The 20813-nt window shown below is 36.8% G+C and overlaps 1 protein-coding gene across 4 annotated transcripts in view; it reads left to right on the forward strand.

Annotated features, from left to right (window-relative positions):
- Positions 1 to 2993: 2993 nt before the first annotated feature.
- The window catches only part of LOC129283326 (isoleucine--tRNA ligase, mitochondrial-like), a 35650-nt gene continuing 17830 nt past the window's right edge, over positions 2994 to 20813 (forward strand). For 3 of the 4 annotated variants that reach the window (XR_010296565.1, XR_010296566.1, XM_064113659.1), the window contains exons 1-10: positions 2994 to 3345; positions 8186 to 8308; positions 9488 to 9647; positions 11392 to 11464; positions 12543 to 12618; positions 13605 to 13654; positions 14296 to 14405; positions 14959 to 15165; positions 17686 to 17855; positions 18997 to 19087. Coding sequence is in view for 2 of the 4 variants with exons in the window: in XM_064113659.1 (XP_063969729.1) it covers positions 3058 to 3345; positions 8186 to 8308; positions 9488 to 9647; positions 11392 to 11464; positions 12543 to 12618; positions 13605 to 13654; positions 14296 to 14405; positions 14959 to 15165; positions 17686 to 17855; positions 18997 to 19087 (1348 nt within the window). In the remaining 2 variants the exon portion in view is untranslated. Of the gene's footprint in view, positions 3346 to 3375; positions 3569 to 8185; positions 8309 to 9487; positions 9648 to 11391; positions 11465 to 12542; positions 12619 to 13604; positions 13655 to 14295; positions 14406 to 14958; positions 15166 to 17685; positions 17856 to 18996; positions 19088 to 20813 lie in introns of those variants that run through there. The other variant, XM_064113660.1, reaches the window with a different exon arrangement.

Raw genomic sequence — 20813 nt, forward strand, 5'->3', positions numbered from 1 at the left:
ATGCAGAAATGAAAGCGATCAATCAATCAATAAAGGGAAGAAATGCTACGCCCAAATATATTGCTTCACCCGACCTACCAACCAAAAAGTTGATTTTTTTTTTTACTGATACTTGTTTTCTAAAAAATATGACTCAAATTAGAGGAATCACTCACCGATAATATACATGTAAGTGCCGGAAACGAACATTCTTTTAACATCTTGAATCTGCTGAAATTATTTCTATACTGATGATAAGTGATCAATTGGCATGCATCGATATCATAGTCTCATAAAGTATTTGTAAAGCGCCAAATCCACATTGATTATGTGCTCAAGGCGCTGAAATTTACTTGGTATATTATTATATTATATCGTTATTATTATATCGTTATTATTATTATCATTATTGTTATTATAAACATCATCATCATTATTGTCGTTATTATATTACTTTAAAAAAAGTGTTTTATTTTGAAAAAGGCACCTTTATTCCTATGGGGATTTTTTTTTTTTTTTTTTTTTTTTTTTTTGGGGGGGGGGGGCAAGTGCCCTTGCCCCCCCCCCCCCCCCGTTCCGTCGCCCCTATTCGAGTCGCATCGCCACCGACGTTTTACTCACAAAATCAATGGAAATGTCAGGACAATGCCAAAAACGAGGTCGCCATCTTTATAAGCTTATAGCTTAATCGCTCGATCGATCACGGGCAAAATGACTAATACATTTTTTTGTTGATAATATTTTCATTTTTCTCAAAATTATTATTGTTACATACTACCCTTGAAAATGTTATATTGCACAGACTCTTTTGTCTCTAATTTCAATGCAGAAATCAAATCAAATCAAGTAAAAAAAAAAATGATAAAAACCCCAAAGGATTACGACCTGCGTATACGGTTGTGCTGAGAATTTGCTCCTGACTGCATCACGAAGAAGGATATTACCCTTTCATTTGATTTTCGCATCAATGACACGTGTTACAATTTCTGAGCCCAAAAAAAATAAATTGTTTTTTGCTGGTTACCGGACAGGGCCATTGATTGTTTCATGAAACAAATTGCATGATACTGGTCAAAAATCCTTTCATATTTCCTGAAAAGTCTCAATAATGTAATGGGGCAAGCCCTTTTCACGATTTACCACATATATAAAGACATCAAGATCGACAATTGTGAGAGTAAAACACAGAATATATCTAGAGGTAAGTGGGGTGGGGGTCGCATAAGCCCCCAAGTTTCAAACTGTATATGTAAAAATGGGGATAAATTACCGATTGTGTTTGTATGCAGCCCCCCCCCCCCCCCCGCACACAAAAATACCGTTCTGCAGCAAATTACTATCTTGACAAAATCTATAGATTTTAATAAATAGAATAAAATTCGACAAGCAAAACACCGAAATATTGATCAATTGATCAAATTCCCTTCAGCTCACAACATGGACAGTTTAAGAATAGCGTTAATACATATTTAATTAGCTTGATGTAAAACCTTGTATAGGCCTACTATTAATCTAATTATGGTTTATTACGTGGCAGTCATGGGCCACTTAATTTTCATCATTAATGGCAACATCAGACCCAAACGGAAAAAAAAATCCGGAGCTTGAAAACCCAGACTTCAGTGACCACTGTCTTGGGCAACCTGAAAACATATAGCTGTTTAAGAGTATTTTTTTTATATAGCAATTGACCCTTTTATTCAGACATAAATATAGCCTTTTTGTTGTTCTGCTCTGAAGCGCCTTGAGTATCTAATCAAGATTGAAAGTGCGCTATCCGGGTGCGCTATACACATCTTATGCATTATCAAATATTTTTCGTCATAATGAATCTGGAATAGGTGGCCTATTTTTTTTTCAATTTTCTTATCTTACATTATATTCACAGTATGTGTTAAACTTGTCTCTGAACCTTTTACAAAAATAAGCTTCAAATATATGAAATAAATCATATAATTCAATCCTGTTTTACTTTCTTGGAGGAAAAAAATGAATAAATATAATTTCATGGCCCCGTTGTATAAAATTTATCATTATGGTAACTTTGTCATCCAATGGTAACTTGCATGGAATCCTTAATTTTGGTTGGCTGTTGATTAACGTTACCTAATACCTTGGTAGCCCGGCATGGTAAATTGGATGGCAAAGTTACCATGATAATAACTTTTATGCAACGGGGCCCGACAAAGTAAAAAATAAAAGTAAGTCGGGATATGAAATCATCAGCCTGTGAACTTACTGTTCACCGACCTTTTATGTATTTATTTAAACAGTATTAATAGGACGCTCTGTTTGTCCTCTTTCTCTATGTGTTTTATTTTTTTATTCAAAGGGGGTGTAATTTTTTTTTCTTCCTTTATCGTTTTTACATTAAAGAGAAATTCCAGTATTTGCAGTAAACACTGATTTCATGAGAAATTAGTCTGTAAAACAAGGCTTAATTGTCAGTATATCATTGAGGATCTAGATCTGGTACAGTTACATAAACTGAACTTTGTGAAATCTTGAAATCTACGCTGAAAAATGTTCAGACTGAAGATCCCCAACACAGATAACACGTGGGACAGTGTATAATTATTGCTTTGAATGTCGGGCCCGGCCGCCGCTCTACCCGAATCCTGTGCTTATTTGCTGATTTCTCAGCAATTACACAATTTCTTCCAGAATCCTTTGGCACATACGTTTTATTTATACAAACAGACACTTTGGTGGTCATTTGATTTCATTGGATTCTGTACGAACTCATTTTGATATCGTTACCAAAACTAGCATTGACCTTTAATTTGCGACACTTCGCGTTCCATACTACACTGGTTCGCCGGCTGCTCGATTCCCAGGGGCCTATTGCACGAAAGGGTCTTTCCAAGGACCGTCTTTCGTGTCGCCCATCTTTTATGATGCGCTATAAGCGGGGTGTTTCTGAAATTTATTATAAACAAATACAATTCGTAAGCTTGCTTTTAAATCAAATTTATACAACTTTGTGAGATATCACATCATTTTATAAACAAATAGTTTGTTTACTTTAACGGACGAATAAAATATGTTTGCAGATAATTTATTTGAAATGCGTTTCACATGGCGCATCATAAAAAATGGGCGACACGAAAGACTGTCCTTGCAAAGACCCTTTCGTGCAATCGGCCCCACGTTTCTTCTTGCTTCCGATCTGAAACCACGGAGAAAATGTTACTTTTCAAGGAAGCAACACGCAATATTCAACGATTAAAATATTGCTGTAGATTGCTGAAATTCCATGAAATTCCAACACGTTATAAAAGTGGGAGATACAGTGACACGTTGAATTTGCCGAACACTTCTTTTGAGCTGTGGGGTGCAGCAAACAGGGAGCAGTCAGTTCAAGCGGTACGTTGCTTTAATTACACCCAGAGATCCGGGCTGCTTTGCCAGGCCTAAACCGGGCCGGGAGCTTCGGCCCGCTTCGCGGGCCGGAGCCCAGGGGCCGATTGCACGAAAGGGTCTTTGCAATTGCAAGGACCGTCTTTTGTGTCGCCCATCTTTTATGATGCACCATGTGAAACGCATTTTAAATAAATTATCTGCAAACATATTTCATTCGTCCGTTAAAGTAAACAAAATATCATAAAATTAGGGCAGTAGAGGCGCACGGCCAATATGGGAGACTCTCTCCAATAGGGGAGACAATGTCCCACATTGGAGACTTGCTTTGCAAAAGGACAAAAGAAACAACACCAACAAAAGCATGATTTTTTCCACCCAAAGTTTTGTCTCACTGAGGTCAGAAGCCCATTTGTTTTGTGTGTGATTGACAACAAAAATCCTTATCAAAACAAAAGTAGACGGTGAATTTTTAAAGTAGATGGTGAAAAGGGGTAATTTGTCATGAGGAATCTGCTTATCACATTTTTATTTGCCGCCAAGGTAATCCTTTTGCAGCAAATGTAAACAAAGGAAATTGGTCTCCAAAACTGGAGACTGTCTCTGAAATTAAATACCCAAATTCTTTACAGAAGTCTCTGATATTGGAGATAATCTCCCACATTGGAGACAGTCTCCAATATTGGCCGTGCGCCTCTACTGTAGGGTGTCCGGACTCTGGAGAAAAAAATTATTTTTCTTATTTCAATTGTTGTTGTTGTTGTTGTTCGTTGTGGGTCGTTTCCACACCCAAATGATCTCCTAGTAGGCACTTCAGTCGGGCGGGCGATCGCGCGGACACAGCGCTAGACGTAGATTTTTGCATTGCAGTGAATGGCGAGAGCCTATCTAACACACACAGTTCGCTCCGCTCGGCACTTTGGCCGAGCGCTGGAGTTGCATTCGGCATTGCTCGAGAAGACAGAGTCAGTTTCTTCCTTTATTCCGCTGATTTTGATTGGTCAAAAATTCCAGCGGTTGCTTCGTACATCTTCGGTAAACATCGGAAATATACAAGACGGAGTCTCACTTACCTTCATGCGAGGGAAGGACCTAATATTCAGGTAATAAAATTGTATATTTGAGAACATTTTGTAAAATTCTAATCAAATTTGGTCCGTAGAGAGTTTGCGAATATGAGCTTCAGTTTTGAGTGTCATGAGGTGTTTGTGAATCTGACTCGGCCGATCGAGCAGGGTTGTTTTGAGCGTATACGAACAGCTGTGAGTGACGTCATCCCCACTGCGTTGGGCCTGAGATTAGTCTTGGTATTCAGACACAGTATGTTTCAGCCGTTGTATATTTTTTTAAATTACGATTTGAGCTCTGTTAATTATGAAAATCAAATTGTTATTTTGAAAATAATTTTGTAGAATTCGTGTGAAATAAGTATTAAGAGCAAAACTGCAAGTAAACTTCAAGAATTTTGTTTGATATGTGATTTTTTGTTGGAATGCGTCTGAATGTCTAGAATATGGTATTGTTAATGAAAGTCGTATTTTTGAATGGCACAGAAAGCTCCTTGCATGAATTTAATTTAGAAATAGGTTTACATACATGAGATGTGTTTCATGAATTTGATATCTGATTTATGGACCTTTGTTATGGTGTTAATTATTAATTTGAAGATATTATGAAAAAGTAAGAGAAGACAATAATGAGGCAATTAACATTAATAATATGAGACAATAAACATTGAGACAATTATAATAATTATTATGATTATAATGATAACAATTATAATTATAATGATAATAATTATAATTGTAATAATTATTGAGACATCAATTCTAGTATTTATTGACAATAATAATTATTACAGTAATCATTATTATAATAAAATAATTGTAATGATAACAATTATAATGATGTACTTTGAATTGTAATAATTACTGAGACAATAATATTAATGAGATATCAATAATAATCATTATAATAATAATACTTATAATTAAAATAAATATAATTGTAGAAACAATTATAATTATAGTAATTATAATTATAGGCCCTATAATTAATGAGACAATAATAACTATTATTACAATAATACTAATTATTATAAAATAATTATAATGATAACAATTATAATGAAAGTAATTATAATTGTAATAATTACTGAGACAGTAATATTGAAAGGTCATCAATAATTATTATTATAAAAATTATTATGATTATAAAAATAATCATAATTATAATTAAAGGCCTTATAATTATTGAGACAAATAACTATTATTACAATAATAATAATTATAAAATAATTATAATGATAACAATTATAATGAAAGTAATTGTACTTGTAATAATTACTGAGACAGTAATATTGATAAGTCATCAATAATTATTATTATTATAAAAATTATTATAATTATAATTATAATCATAACAATAATCATAATTATAATTATAGGCCTTATAATTATTGAGACAATAATAATTATTATTTCAATAATAATTATTATTATGAAATAATTATAACAATAATTACTATGATAGTAATTATAATTGTAATAATTATTTAGAAAATAATATTAATGAAACAAAAATAATTATCATAATAATAATTATTATAACTATAATATTTACCCTGTGCACAAACCTACCACAGGGCAATTACCCCCGAAATAGGGTTAGGTTAGGTGTAGATTTTTGGATAGGGGTACAGTGTAGTTGTCCGGGGGGGGGGGGGGGGGTAATTGTCCAGGGTGGGTGGGGGGTGGGGGGAGGGGAATTGTCCGAGGGTGGGGGGTGGGGGGTTATCGTCCAGGGGTAGTTGCCCTTGAACCAAAGAAATCATATGCCAATATGTCAAATCAATCTGAGTACTTTAAGATTTAAATAAAAAGCTTGTACAATTCCCCATAAGCTATGTATTATAAATGTGCCATGCCCAAAACAAAGAGAATAATAAGATTTCGCAATCTTCTTTTGTCCACAAAAAGGCCTGTTTTTTCATCACAAAGATGACAATAACTCGACTTCTAGATATCGGAATTTGAAAATTCAAACAGTTTTGTGAATCGTAGATATTGAGCCTCATTGTGAGCCCATCCAATATGCTGGAACTGCCTTTCCTAATTTTCACCTGAAGTGCCTACTCCTAGACTAGTCGGTATACTCTCAGTGTGTTTGTCACAAGGTTGATGAGCTGCTAGGTACTATTTGCTTAGAATATTTCAAGAAAATATCACATTTTCTTTGTGAATTTGAAGACTGACAGAAATGTAACATTTTTGAAAAAAATCAAATTATTGGCTGCAAAAAAGAAGAATGAAATTAGGTAAATTTTCAGCATTTCTCTGCCATAGGCATAGACTGTGTAGTTGGACTGTGTAATGGACACACACAAATCCAAATTTTAAGCTTCCGAGAGCTGTTTTAAATTTATTATTAATGCCAAAAACTTGTCCATAAAGAGTCAAATAGGATTTTTTATGCTCTATCTGATGGTACGATTTTTATAAAGATTTGGAAACTAGGGGACCGTTTCATGAAAGTTGTCAGCACTAACCAGATGTCTTTCTCCGACAGTTACCATAGTAACAGTCAGAGGCCAGAGCTTCTCAGCCAATCAAAAGCAAGGATTTCACTGAAATAGTCAGCAAAGACAATTTAGTGAGTGCTGACAACTTTCATGAAACACCCCCCAGATCACAATGAAAAATTGCGACAAAGTGAAAAAAATTGTGCAAAACAGAAACTTCATTTTCCCATAGAAAATGCATGGAGAATTGGTAATCTCAACACACACAAAAATAAGGGTTTGCAATTTATCTCTAAATCCTTATTTAAAATGATCATATAAACTTGTCCTTACTTTCAAAAGAAGCCCCTGAATTTTCTCTTTCCATACATGCCAAACACAAGTTAATAATCAATTCAGATCACATTTTTCTAGTAGCCTGAACTTCCCCGAAAAAATGTGCCATATTTTCCCCTAAATCAGCCTGTTTTATGCTGACACTTTTCAGTGTGGCTTCAGACACCCTAATAAAATGATGTGATATATCATGAAATTGTATAAAATTTGATTTAAAAGCAAGCTAACGAATCTTATTTTTTATCATAAATTTTAGAAACACCCCGCTTATAGCGTATCATAAAAGATGGGCGACACGAAAGACGGTCCTTGGAAAGACCCTTTCATGCAATCGGCCCCAGGACTCGTCCGTGTAGTATAAGGCTAGGATGGTGATGGTGTTGCAATAGCACTCCAAATAAAAGGGGAAATAATAAATTATGCACTTACCTCGATTATATGGATGAAGGTCTATCGTTACACAGAATCCCGACATCTAGGCACAAACTGGACCCTCAATTTCAAAGAAAGGAAAAGTTCTGTCTCGTTCGTTCTTTCAAAATTGAAAACAAAATGGCCGATCGCTACTGAGAATGAACGCGACATAGAGGTCTAACTTTTCCTTTTTTAGAGGGTCCAGTTTGTGCCTCGATGTCGGGATTCTGTCACGATAGACTTTCATCCAGATATAATCGAGGTAAGTGCATAATTTATTTTTTCCCCTTTTAGTTTTATTGCATATTGGGAGTGCTATTGCGACCCCATTCTACCCCATGTTGGAGAGCATTGATCTGCATAATATTACAGGGACGAGTCCTGGACTCCAAGCCGCTTCGAGCCAGGAGGCTCCTAGAGTAAAAATCATTCACTAACGTGTGCTTATTCTAGCTCTCTACGGAGCCAGGGATTGTGTCCCATTCATGTGCATGTACCGCGAAAAAAACTGAGATTACAGTATCAAAATGAATTGGTAAATATCGAGCTCTAACTGTGTTTTTTTTTTTTAAACAGGCTTGTGGATTTGAAGAGCTTTACTCATGGCAGAGGAATGTATCTCGGGACAAACACTTCACATTACATGACGGCCCACCCTATGCTAATGGAGATGTGCATGTTGGTCATGCATTAAATAAAGTAAGTATAAGGTAAAATATAAATGTAGACTTTTTGTATTCCCTAAGTTTTTGAAATGACAGCATAACTTAGAAAGTATATGGACCTAGTTCATGAAACTTGGCCATAAGAGTTATCAAGTATCACTGAACATCCTGTGTGAGGTTCAGGTCACATGATCAGGGTCAAAGGTCATGTAAGGTCAATGAACTTTGGCCACGTTGGGGGTATTTGTTGAATTACCATCATATCTCTAATTGTATTGGTCTAGTTCATAAAACGTGGAAATAAGAGTAACCAAGTATCACTGAACATCTTGTGCGAGTTATAGTAGTTTTCAAAGTCAGCACTGCTGCTATATTGAATCGCGTGATGCAGGTGAGACTGCCAGAGGCATTCCACTTGTTACTGGTTTGGGACCGTCAGACCAGTGCCAGTGTCACACGCTGTCTATGGGGCCACTCTCTACAATGCACCAATTCCTTTGATTATCGTTTAATTATTGTTTTAGTGGCCCAAGCATGGAGTAGTATGTGCTCATAGTCTTGAGGACGCAATGATGATACTTTTTAAATACTGTCATATACTTCTTCATCATTGACGTCTTGACACTCTCTCCATAGTCTCATAAGAGAAGGTCCAAAACAAAGATGGATTGCCCTAGGAAATCTATCTTTTAAAACATAAATGAATTTGAATTTAGGAATTTTATTGATTTCTACACCTTCCTACGTATCATCATTGCGTCCTCAAGACTAATGTGCACAGCGCTTTGTAACCAAAAGGAAAAGGCGCTATATATCAAATGACCTTTGAATTGGATTGGAAAATGCAAGTCAAATCACATTGGAGAGCTGAGAGGCTTTTGTCAAAAGTTGGGAGACTGGGGTATGACCAGGACAGCAGCGAATCATAAGTCATACTTAAATCTTTGTGAAACATCCCCCCCCCCCAGTTTTGTTTTGTGGAGTTAAGTTAACAAGGTTTAGAGTATAAATCAACCTGAGTGTTTCAATGGCATAGAGACTGTTGATCCACATTAAGAACTGCAATGTCTCACTGGATATTTTGTACATTTTTCGGATTCTGAAGGATATTATCAACTGTTGCAAGTTTTACCAATTAACACCATATTGATCAGTGCCCTAGGTTTCACATCAAAATGATAGTCGCTATTAAATACTTTTTATCGTTTTTCAGATTCTCAAAGACATCATCAACCGTTACAAGCTGATGAGGGGTTACAAGGTTCACTATGTTCCTGGATGGGACTGCCATGGTCTACCCATTGAACTCAAAGCACTTACCGAATCCAAAGAAGATTTCAGAAAGCTTTCTGCTTCAAAGATCAGGTCTCGAGGTAAGAGAAGGATTTTAAAAGATAAATACCAGTTGTGTATACAATGTGAAAATCATTTTGAAAAGAATCCAATAAAAAACACCCAAGTGTTATAGAGTGTACCCAAAAGATTCTGGTTGGAAATTTGAATTGAAGTATTTAAAAAAAGATTGTAATTATGTATTTTTTTCTTTTGGGTATAAGGGCACTTCTAAAGTTTGAGGCAAAAATTTCAGGATACAATCTGCCTTTATACCTGTCTGATGTACAAAATTTGTTTAACCCTCAATCTCCCGGGGTATTTTGATTCTTGTCATTCCCGGGGGGGGGGGGGGGGGGGCATTATGGCCCCCCTTAAGATCTCGGCCGCTGATCGCTCGAGCGACGCAAAAATTTGCACGCTGGTTGTGTGCGATGTAATCTACAAGGCTGTATGGTAAAATTTTCCAAAATAATGAGATTTTATTTTATATGAATTAATTATGCTAATTTATGCATAAATCATACTTTTTGCTCTAATTCACTAAATAAAGCTCCTAGAATGCTAATTTTTGGTTAAAATATTCTTTGTAGCATTCTTAACAATCGCAATAAAAAAAAACTTCAGTTTGGAAATCAATTACTTATGTATTTTATTGTTTTATGAATTTCTTATGTATTTCCTTGTTTTTTTTACTTTTTGTTTTTTATTGTTTTTTCAATGGAAATCGTTCCAGACTTAATTCTGATCATAAGCAAGGCAAAATTAATTAAATTCAATCAGTAAAAGTAGAAATAATGATACATTTATGAATTTTGGCTAAATACACAATTTGCATTGGATTTGTACATGAAATCACGTTTGTGAGCAATTTTGGGTCTGACATGCACTTACATAATGTTGCGTAATGTCGTAACCGCGTATCCGAGCGTTGCAAATTTGGTCTCAAAAGTTGCGCAAGACTTGAAAGAAAAAAGTCATGGAACGGCGCGGCGCCAGCTTTTCGCGTTACAGATTTATCGCGAAAAATGTCGAGGGGGGGCTGAATCAGCCCCCCCCCCCCCAGTCTTTTTAGGGTTAAGCCCAGTGCACACTCTGTGATGCGATTGCACCAAGATCTGACTGCAACAACGTCACAGAGTGTGCGCCAACCTACAACACGTTGCAACTACGACCCGCTTTGTTGCAGTAGGATCGCAGACCAAATCTTAAGACGTTTGACATGTCAAATCTTCCTGCGATTTCACTCATTTTCAGTCAATCAGATTCATCCTAGACAACAATAACGGCCAATTTACTGTGCGTCTGCAGCGCAGACAACATGCACACAATAGAGGCACCATAAGATGCAGCAGAGCTGTTGTAAGGTGCTTTACTGCAATGCAATTGCACTAAAATGGGATTGGCAACTCTTTGCAAATGGCAATTAGACCATGTGGATAGTGGATGAACGGATGGCAGACCAAATGGTAGTAGACGAGTTGGTAATTGGACAAGTTCGAGTTGGTAATTAGACAAATTAGCATTAGATCAATTAGAAATAAACCACAGAAAATTTGCGTGAGACTTGAAAGTAAAAAGTCAGTGAGCGGCGAGGTCAAAAAAATTTGCGCAGCGGATATATCGCGAAAATTGTCGAGGGGGGGGCCATTATGGCCCCCCCCCCCCGGGAGAATTAGGGTTAAGATAGATGTTCTAAGAGGTTTTACTTAGAAAACCCCCCAGCAAAATTGCACCAATTCAAAGTCTTCTTTTGACAATACTATATTCTTTATTTCTATTCAGCTAGAAAATTTGCATTGAAAGCCATTGAAAGTCAGATGACAGCATTCAAACGATGGGGTATCATGGCTGACTGGTAAGTTGCTTACATTGATATTAGAATTCATGGCCCGAATTCACAAAGGTGGTTTTGAAAACCCATGGTTGAGTCCGTGGTTTATGCAGATTTCCTGTATAAATTACGCTTACATTACCGCGTATATTAAAAAATGTCCAATGGTGATGCGCGCTTTTGTCACAGTGCGCCAAATTGACACCTGTCGCTGTGGATATCTATGCTATTTTATTCAGGAGTCTACCGTTTTGAATTATTGAGTCCATTCTTCAAACAGTGGACTCGTGAATAAAATAGTGTATCTAACCATGGGAACAGGCATCAATTTGGGGCACTGACAAAAGCGCACATCAGCATTGGAATTTTTTATACATGCTCCCGATACGCGTAATATAAGCATAATTTATACAGGAAATCTGCATAATCTATGGATTCATCCGTGGGTTTTTAAAACCACCCTTGTGAATTTGGGCCATTGGCTGCGGCTGTGGGGCCTGTTGCCCTCAGATGCTTGGGTTAATTGTCACTTTGTCTAATCCTGCTTGTCTACTTTCTGTGGTTTATTTCTAATTGATCTAATGCTAATTTGTCTAATTACCAACTCGAACTTGTCCAATTACCAACTCGTCTACTACCATTTGGTCTGCCATCCGTTCATCCACTATCCACATGGTCTAATTGCCATTTGCAAAGAGTTGCCAATCCCATTTTAGTGCAATTGCATTGCAGTAAAGCACCTTACAACAGCTCTGCTGCATCTTATGGTGCCTCTATTGTGTGCATGTTGTCTGCGCTGCAGACGCACAGTAAATTGGCCGTTATTGTTGTCTAGGATGAATCTGATTGACTGAAAATGAGTGAAATCGCAGGAAGATTTGACATGTCAAACGTCTTAAGATTTGGCCTGCGATCCTACTGCAACAAAGCGGGTCGTAGTTGCAGCATGTTGTAGGTTGGTGCACACTCTGTGTTGTGATCAGGTCTTGGTGCAATCGCATCACAGAGTGTGCACTGGGCTTAAGATACCGCTGTTCTATAAACTGAGCTTTCTTGGTCCTTGCTAATGAAATGATCATTTTTGCATTTTTTGTTTTGACAGGGATAATTGCTATTACACCTTTGACAAAGAATATGAAGCTTCGCAACTCCAACTCTTTCTTGACATGTATGAAAAGGTAATAAAACAATGATGTAGTAAAACATTTTATATGACTCTGTTTAGACAATCTTCCAACTTTTTTTTTTTTTTTTAAATAAATGTATGAATGAACCAGAGTTTAAGTCATTTCAAGTCATAGAGGTGTTGTGACTCAGTGGATAAGTCTTTGGACTTGCCACTCTCAACCCAGGTGTAGTAAATGGGCACCCGGTAGGAAGGAATTCTTTGAATGCTCAATGCGCCTGGTCAGGGTTACCGTGCTAAAGCCGGGGTGATAGTATGCAGTGCTTCGAAACATTTGTATTATGTGCGGTATAAATGTTGCATGTTATTATTATTATTATTGCTTTAATACTTCTCTTGCAAAAATTCACAAAGATGGTTTAGAATCAGCGGTTTTGATTTGATGGTGTGAAACCATTGTTGCTTTAGGCAGATTTCCTGCATTTATTATGAAATTATTTTTGAAATTATGATTGGTCAAACACAAGAATGATAGCAGTCGGTCTAAGAAATTAGCTGATCAACCCCAGCTATATGGAAATCCATCAATGTCATAATTATTACAACAGAAAATTTGCACAATATCCTTTGTAAACACAGAGAAGCACACTGAACTTTTAAGAAAAACAATGAATGTTTTAATACACATCATATTTTGAAAATATTTTGAACAAACATGCAGTTTAGATGTTGATGTTCCTGGCTTTCCATAGTTGTGGTAGATTGGATCGATCGCAACTCTTTTTAAGACAGGGGCCCAGATCACCTCTGGAAGTAGGGGTTAGATGGGATATATCATTCCCATGTCAATAGTTGAATGGATAGAACGTTTAGGAAACTGAGGCCAGTACCAAGACCACATATGCTTCAAAGCTAGCCTTTACCCTAGTCCTGTTTGGAAGTAATACTTCACACCTAACCCTTCAGCAAAGATCATTACCATTTGTTTTGTTTATGAAATGAAAGATTGATATTGTTTATTTGTTCTCATACCATTAGGGATTTATCTACAGAGATGTTAAACCTGTCAATTGGTCTCCTTCATCAAGGTAAGATAGTCACATGATAGTCACATGATTGTTGCATGATAGTCACATGATTGTCACATGATAGTCACATGATAGTCACATGATAGTCTCATAATAGTCACATGATTGTCACCTGATTATTACATGATTGTCACATGATAGTCACATGATAGTTACATGATTGACCATAAACAAGATGAAATTGATTCAGATTAATCAGTAAAGGGAGAAGTGATGATATAGTTTGAATTTTGCATGGCTAAAACCCTATTTGCATTGGATTTGTACTGAGTAGCTGGGGGTCGCAATGGTCTCAAATATTGCACGGCTTGAAATTAATAAATCAGCGAGTGATGTCAAAAAATTTAGGGACCATTAAAATTTATTGCAAATTTATCTCGTAATCCCTTTTAGAATATTTGTCTTCAATCAGCTTTCATACTCTCTCTTTAAATAGGCAAACCAGCAATCGGTGCGAATGTGCATTTTATTTCCAGAGTTGACAGGGTTTATGGACCATGATATGCATCATATTACAAGTTTATTGCAATCCCCTATGAATTTCTAAATGTAAATGATATTTTATATGAGCACTGTATTATTAGTCTTCGTACTACTGCATGGAAAGGAAAAAATAATATTTATTTTGAATTGATTAACAGAACTGCTTTAGCTGAAGCTGAGTTGGAATACAACCCTCATCATATATCACCGGCAATCTATGTCAAGTTTTACATTCATGCGCCTTCAGCAATGCTGTCAGATGCATTAGGTAAGAATGATGATAGGGATCAGGGTTCAAGCACGCCTTGGATGCCTCACCTGACACAATTTTTGACGAAAAAAGGAAATAACATTCATGAATCAAAGCATGTCGCAAAAGAATGAAAACAATTATCTGCTTTCATATATGAGGAAAAAAAATCATATTAGCAGAGAGAATGAGTTGCCAGACAAAGGCAAATGTATTTCAATTACATCTGCTTTTATTTGTTTCTTATTCTTCTATTATCTCAAATAACACGATTAAAAAGTTGTATAAACCAAATGATGCATGTCTTCATGATGTGACCTATCCACTCTTGTTGAGGCTTTGTTCAGCCCAATAGAACAGAGTCTCAACTCGAGTGAGGATAGATCGCACAATGAGCTAATGTGGATGCAACGATGAATACAAATTTAGGCAACTATATGTAGTTCATATTTTGAAAATCAAACCAGGTAGAGGGGTAATTGGTTATGATATCAACTTCCTAACATTTAATGGGTCATACACTGTATATGATGGATTTCTGTATTTGTTTTCCTTTGTATACTCTTTTCAGGTAGCACAGACAGTGTATCTGTGGTTATATGGACAACAACACCTTGGACTATTCCAGCCAATCAGGCAGTCTGTTACATGGCAGATAAAGACTACTGCTTGTTGGAATGCAAGGGCACTGGTGATAGGCTGATCATCGCTACTGAAAGAGTGGAAGATCTGAAAGAAGTTTGGGGAATGGATCTCAGAATCATTACCACATTCTCAGGTAGATTTTAAAAAAGAAAAATAATTTTTTAACCTTAAAAAAAGACTGGGGAAGGGGGTGGGGGGAAAGTTAGCCCCCTCAACATTTTTGGTAATAAATCTGGAAGGTGAAAAGCTTGTGCTGCAAAGTTTCACAAATTTTTCATTTTATATCCCTCACATTCCTTAAGACCAAATTTGCCAACACTTGCCAATGTGGTTCTGTAATTATAAAACATTTTGTGGGTGCACGTCAGACCCCAAATTGATTTGAAGAATCATGGGTGTACATGTATACAAATTTGGTGTTGGATACAGGTGTTTAATGGACTACTAGTATTAGTGCTGCAAGTCAGGCGCCATGTTCGGGTTCGGTTCGGTTCGGCAAGGTTCGGCAAAAATTTGCCGAACATTGGTTCGGTTCGGGGTTCGGTAATGATAGACTGATAAAGCTATAGTTCATTCAGGTATACGTAGCGTACCGGTAGACAATTTGTACTTGATTGACTGCATGTGCTCGCGTGTCCTCTGTCACATTAAACCATTTTATCTCTATCTTGTTGACATGAAACTATGAAAGTTATAGCGCTCAACGAATCAACTGTTATCTCGAATTTGATTATCTGATGACAGATTTATTGGGTAACTCACAGTTCTAAAATGGCGACTCTTCCTAGTCGTCCATACCTGGACCACACTTTGGATACTTGCCAAATTACCGGTAACTACGCTCGCACTCGTACCAGCTAGGCCAGCGCATGCAGTCCCCTTTGGCCTTGTAGCGGGACTCTGAGCTCATTAATATTTATATATACAGTCCGGCCAAACGTGATTGGCCATTGCATCACATACGAGGCGGCCAGCGCCAGTGCACTGAACTGTAGGCATTGTAGGGCCAGGGGCGTGTCGAAGAAAGCGTGCTTATGTAATGCGCCTTTCGCTAATTGGCTCGATGGGTGAACTAAACCACCAATCGCATGTCGCTGATTGTCGCATCGGTACATACAGCCACGTGCTTTGTCTGCTCGCGAAACTCAGCTCACCGATATTGAAGGGCAATTGCCGAGATTTCTATGATTTCATTGGTCGGATATCATTCGACCATGAACATACAGACCAAGTTGGATGCAAAGTTTTACGACTATAATGGGACAGGGGGAGTATAGTGATCATCGAATTGTTTATGGTTAATTTGAGAAGTTGATAAGAAAGGGAAAAAAGTAAAGATTGGGGGTCATTTTCCCCCAAGAGATGAATGTTCCCGCATGGCTTTATCTTCATTCAACTTTTCAACGAGGGGAAGGGGATCTTGCTATATGCTATACCGTAATCATTCATTAGTGTTTGATTTTTATTTTCAACTGATTGTTAATAATAAAAAATATAACTTCTCCTCATCTCATTTCTATATTTTTTGTTTTGCGTCTCTCTTTTCCATCTCTAACAGTCACTCATATTCAAAACTCTTTACTTCTCTCTAAAATCATGAAAACTAGACAGTAGCGAGCCGACACCTCAATGATAATGTCAATCACTTCAATCAGATCTTAATTCTCCGCCGCAACAATACACAAGTTACGATCTTAAATCACATCGTATCGTAATTCGTAATATTAATGGTACTTCATCTTTCACTTTCAGTTTATTGAGCTCGTTCATTCAAAATACTTTGAAGATTTTCAAACAAGAATCTTGTTCGCCACCTACAAACAACAATATTTAGATAATTAGATTTAATCAATGAACACTCATACAGTTTTGGTTTTCTTTACCATGCTTCGGCGATTCGGCCACAGAGCAAGAGATGATGAAAGCCAGTAAAATGCTTATAGCGCAAGCTCGCGCAACGTCATTCATCGGATCTCCTTTCTTAATCAGGGCCGTAAAAACCACAATGTCAACATGAAAATGAAAACAAAATCTAGTAAACGCAAAATAAGCGCATACTTCCAACATACAATTGCAAAGAAGATTAAATAGAGAATGCGCAAATATAATGATTAGAAAGGGTGTAAACTTATAAATTCATTAGCTGAAAGCCGTTTGTTTATTTTTTGCCGAACTTCCGAACCAAGTCTTAGTGTTCGGTTCGGTTCGGAAGTGCCATGTTCGGCGAACTACCGTTCGGTTCGGCGGTTCGGCTGCAGCACTAACTAGTATGGTGTCAAGTGTTGGGGCTAAACAAACACAATCATGGTTAAATACAAGTTTGGTGTTGGATCCTGATGTTGAATTGTGGTATTAGTGTTGGGGCTAAACAAACACAATCATGGATGAATACAAGGTTGGTGTTGGGTGCTTGTGTTTCACTGTGGTGTCAGTGTTAGAGCTAAACAAACATAATCCACATGATATCCACTGAAAATGAGTCGGGTGTTGTAAAAAGTAAGTATGTGGTATGAATCATATCCAAAACTAAATAAAGAACATAGTTTGGAGCACAGCTCATCTGCTTAAGTTTGGCTCTGAATGCTAACACCCTACATCTTAACATCATAATTGAAATTTATGTGTTTCTCTCTCTCTCTCTCCTTGCTTCCAGGAAGATGCCTAGAAGATTGTACCCTTCATCATCCCTTAGACCAATGTCATCATGTACCGCTACTTCCTGCTAACCATGTCAAGATGGGTTTGGGTACCGGTCTGGTCCATACCGCCCCTGCGCATGGTGCCGAGGACTATGGTGTAGCAATACAGCACAATCTCAAAGTGGTAGGTATTAATAATTTTATGCTCAAATTTGTTTGTATACACCCCTATGCATTTCATGTGTTAAGTTTGCATTTGAAAAAGCTCTCACTGTGACATTTCATAAATTGTTTTGAGACCAAGTCTGTGAAAATCGGGACAATTGTTCCAAAGTCTGGTTCTAAATTTTACGAACCAGGCAAACATTGACTTTAGTGGGGCTAATTACAAGTATGTATTTATGTATGTGGAGCGTTGTGGCCCAGTGGATGTCTTCTAACTTTGAAACAGAGGGTCGTGGGTTCGAATCCCAGCCATGGCGTAATTTCCTTCAGCAAGGAACTCATCCACATTGTGCTGCACTCAACCCAGGTGAGGTGAATGGGTACCCGGCAGGATTAATTCCTTGAATGCATGAGCGTTGAAAGGCAGCTCGAGCTAAAGCCGGGGTAATAATAAAATTGCGCCTCGGAATAGAATATTTCTAGATAGATGGCACTATATAAATGCCTATTATTATTATTATTATTATTATGAGGTCATATATAATGCCCCCATGGACCAATGCCCACCAAATATTGGTAATGAGTGTGAAAAATGCTGTGATGTCATCACTTTGGTACTCTATTACAATTGGGACATACTTGTAAAAGCATTGTTAAATTCTTTTGACTTTAGGAGATCCATCATTGGAATGTCTTGTTACGATGCTCCCCAGGGGGTGGAGAAATCAGGGCCCTGTCTTACGACTGATCCAATCAATTGTAACTCTATGGAAATCCATCAGTGTCATAATTTTTTCTACAGGAAATTTGCAAAATGTCCTTTGAAAACAAAACAAAGGAGATCACACCAAATTGTCAAGAAATCAATGAAGTTATGGATATACATTCATATCTAGAATTTTTGTTAACAAAGCATGAATTTTATATGTTGACTTTGCTGGCTTTCCATAGTTGTGATTGATCGGGTCAATTGCAACTCTTTGTAAGACTGGCCCCAGAATTTGATGTCAGGGGCGATAATGTACCTGCAAAGTACTTTACAATTTAACTGTTATAGAGACAATTGTTGATGTATTAGGTGCAATGTAAAAGGATAATATCTTTAATACGCCCGTGTTTGGGGGAACTAACAATTTAAATGATCATTATTGTTGTACCAGACGTGTAATGTAGACAGTGAGGGGTTCTATACGGATGATGTCAGAGATGAGCTGAGAGGAAAAAATGTTCTTCTTGATGCAAATCAAACGGGTAAGAAAATATTCTCACTCGTTGAGAAACCTGAATTTGCCTAGTCATAACACAATCTATACATGAGTATTAAAGGAGAATGAAACTCTTGGAGCAAGTTAGCTTTTGTGAAAGCAGAAAAATCAAAGAATAAGATCAACAAAAGTTTGAGTAAAATAGGACTAGCAATAGAAGAGTTATGAGCATTTGAATGTCCAGATCACTAATGCTATGGAGATCCTCCCATTGGCAATGCGACCAAGATCTATGATGTCACAGATGAACAACTCTCCCCTTTTGGACACTGAAAATATACCCCAAAACATCTCTTTTTGCTCATTCTAATCATATGACAAACGATTCATCAATGATATAATGTTGTGAAACCTCTGTACTTGTCCTCTCATAAAGAGAACACCTCACCTTGTGATAGACTCTATAAAAATGAGAATATAAGTGAAATAAGTACTTAAGGACGTTCCACAGTTAAAGTGAAATCCATGTCATTTTCACCAAACTTTGCACATAGATACTTTAGAACCTTAATATTCGAAATATGCAAAAATTAACATAGGTCCATGTGCTTGATTTTTTGCTATAGAACTTCAAAGTTCACCCAAATTGATGTTCTCAAGAATTGCGCATTCAAAAGAATTTGGCATTTTTAGACCGCCCAAGATTACTACAATGAGTTTAAACCTGTATTACTCAGTCAAAATACATGAAAAAGTCATCAAATTTCGCAAGAGAGTTAATAATTGTATCGTTAGAATGAAGAATATATTTATAGTGCTATTTGTTTGCAATTTTAAGTTTAACAGCACTGTCAGTTCTTAAAAATGGCGTAAAAGATAACAAAATCCCAATCTAAAAAATGTGAAATTTCAGTAACAAACTACAAAAGTACAATAAATGCTGCACTTTATTCAAAATCCATGTCATGTTCACCAAAATTTGTAGAGTTGTAGAGGAAGGTATACCTAAGAGGAACAAACATTAAAAAATAGGGGTTCATGTGCTTGTTTTTAAACTATCAGTATTTTTATTAGAGCAAATGTGCTTTTTAAAACACCAAAAATGCGCCGAATGCTTTGTATCTATGTGAAGAAAAAATCAAAACCACTCTACCATTTATTCAAACTCGGGGTAATATTCGTGATTCTTGGCAGCACTGCAGAGTAAAGTATTTTGAAATTGTAGAGAATCTTTTTTTGAATGGTCCATGGAATAATTCCATTTTTTAGCTTCATGAAATAACGCATCGGATCTGCAGTTAAAGTGCAGAAGATGAGAAAAATCAGCACATACCCGCAGCTAATTAATCACCTGTTCATCCATTGTGACGTCAGCGCGCAGAGTGTAAACTATGCGCAGATCATAATGCGCACAAACATAACTGTGGAACGTCCTTAAGTGATGAGGGAGTTGTACGTGTGTGACATCACAGATCTTGGTCGCATTGCCAATGGGAGGATCTACACTGGCATTAGTGATCTCAATATTCAAATGCTCATAACTTTCTTATTATTCATTCAATCTTCCTCAAACTTTCAACAATATGTTTCTTCGATTTTTCTCTTTGATATGGATTCAGCTGGTTTTAAGGGTTTCATTCTCCTTTAACAAACAAAATGACCAACCCAGTGTTATATGTATATAAATACGTATAAAGATAAATGCCAGTTGTGCTAACAATTGCAAAACGAGTTTGAACAGAATCGAATAAATTTTCCAAGTGTTTGTATTT

This window comes from Lytechinus pictus, chromosome 19 (genome assembly GCF_037042905.1).
Source record: "Lytechinus pictus isolate F3 Inbred chromosome 19, Lp3.0, whole genome shotgun sequence".
Lineage (NCBI taxonomy): Eukaryota > Metazoa > Echinodermata > Echinoidea > Temnopleuroida > Toxopneustidae > Lytechinus > Lytechinus pictus.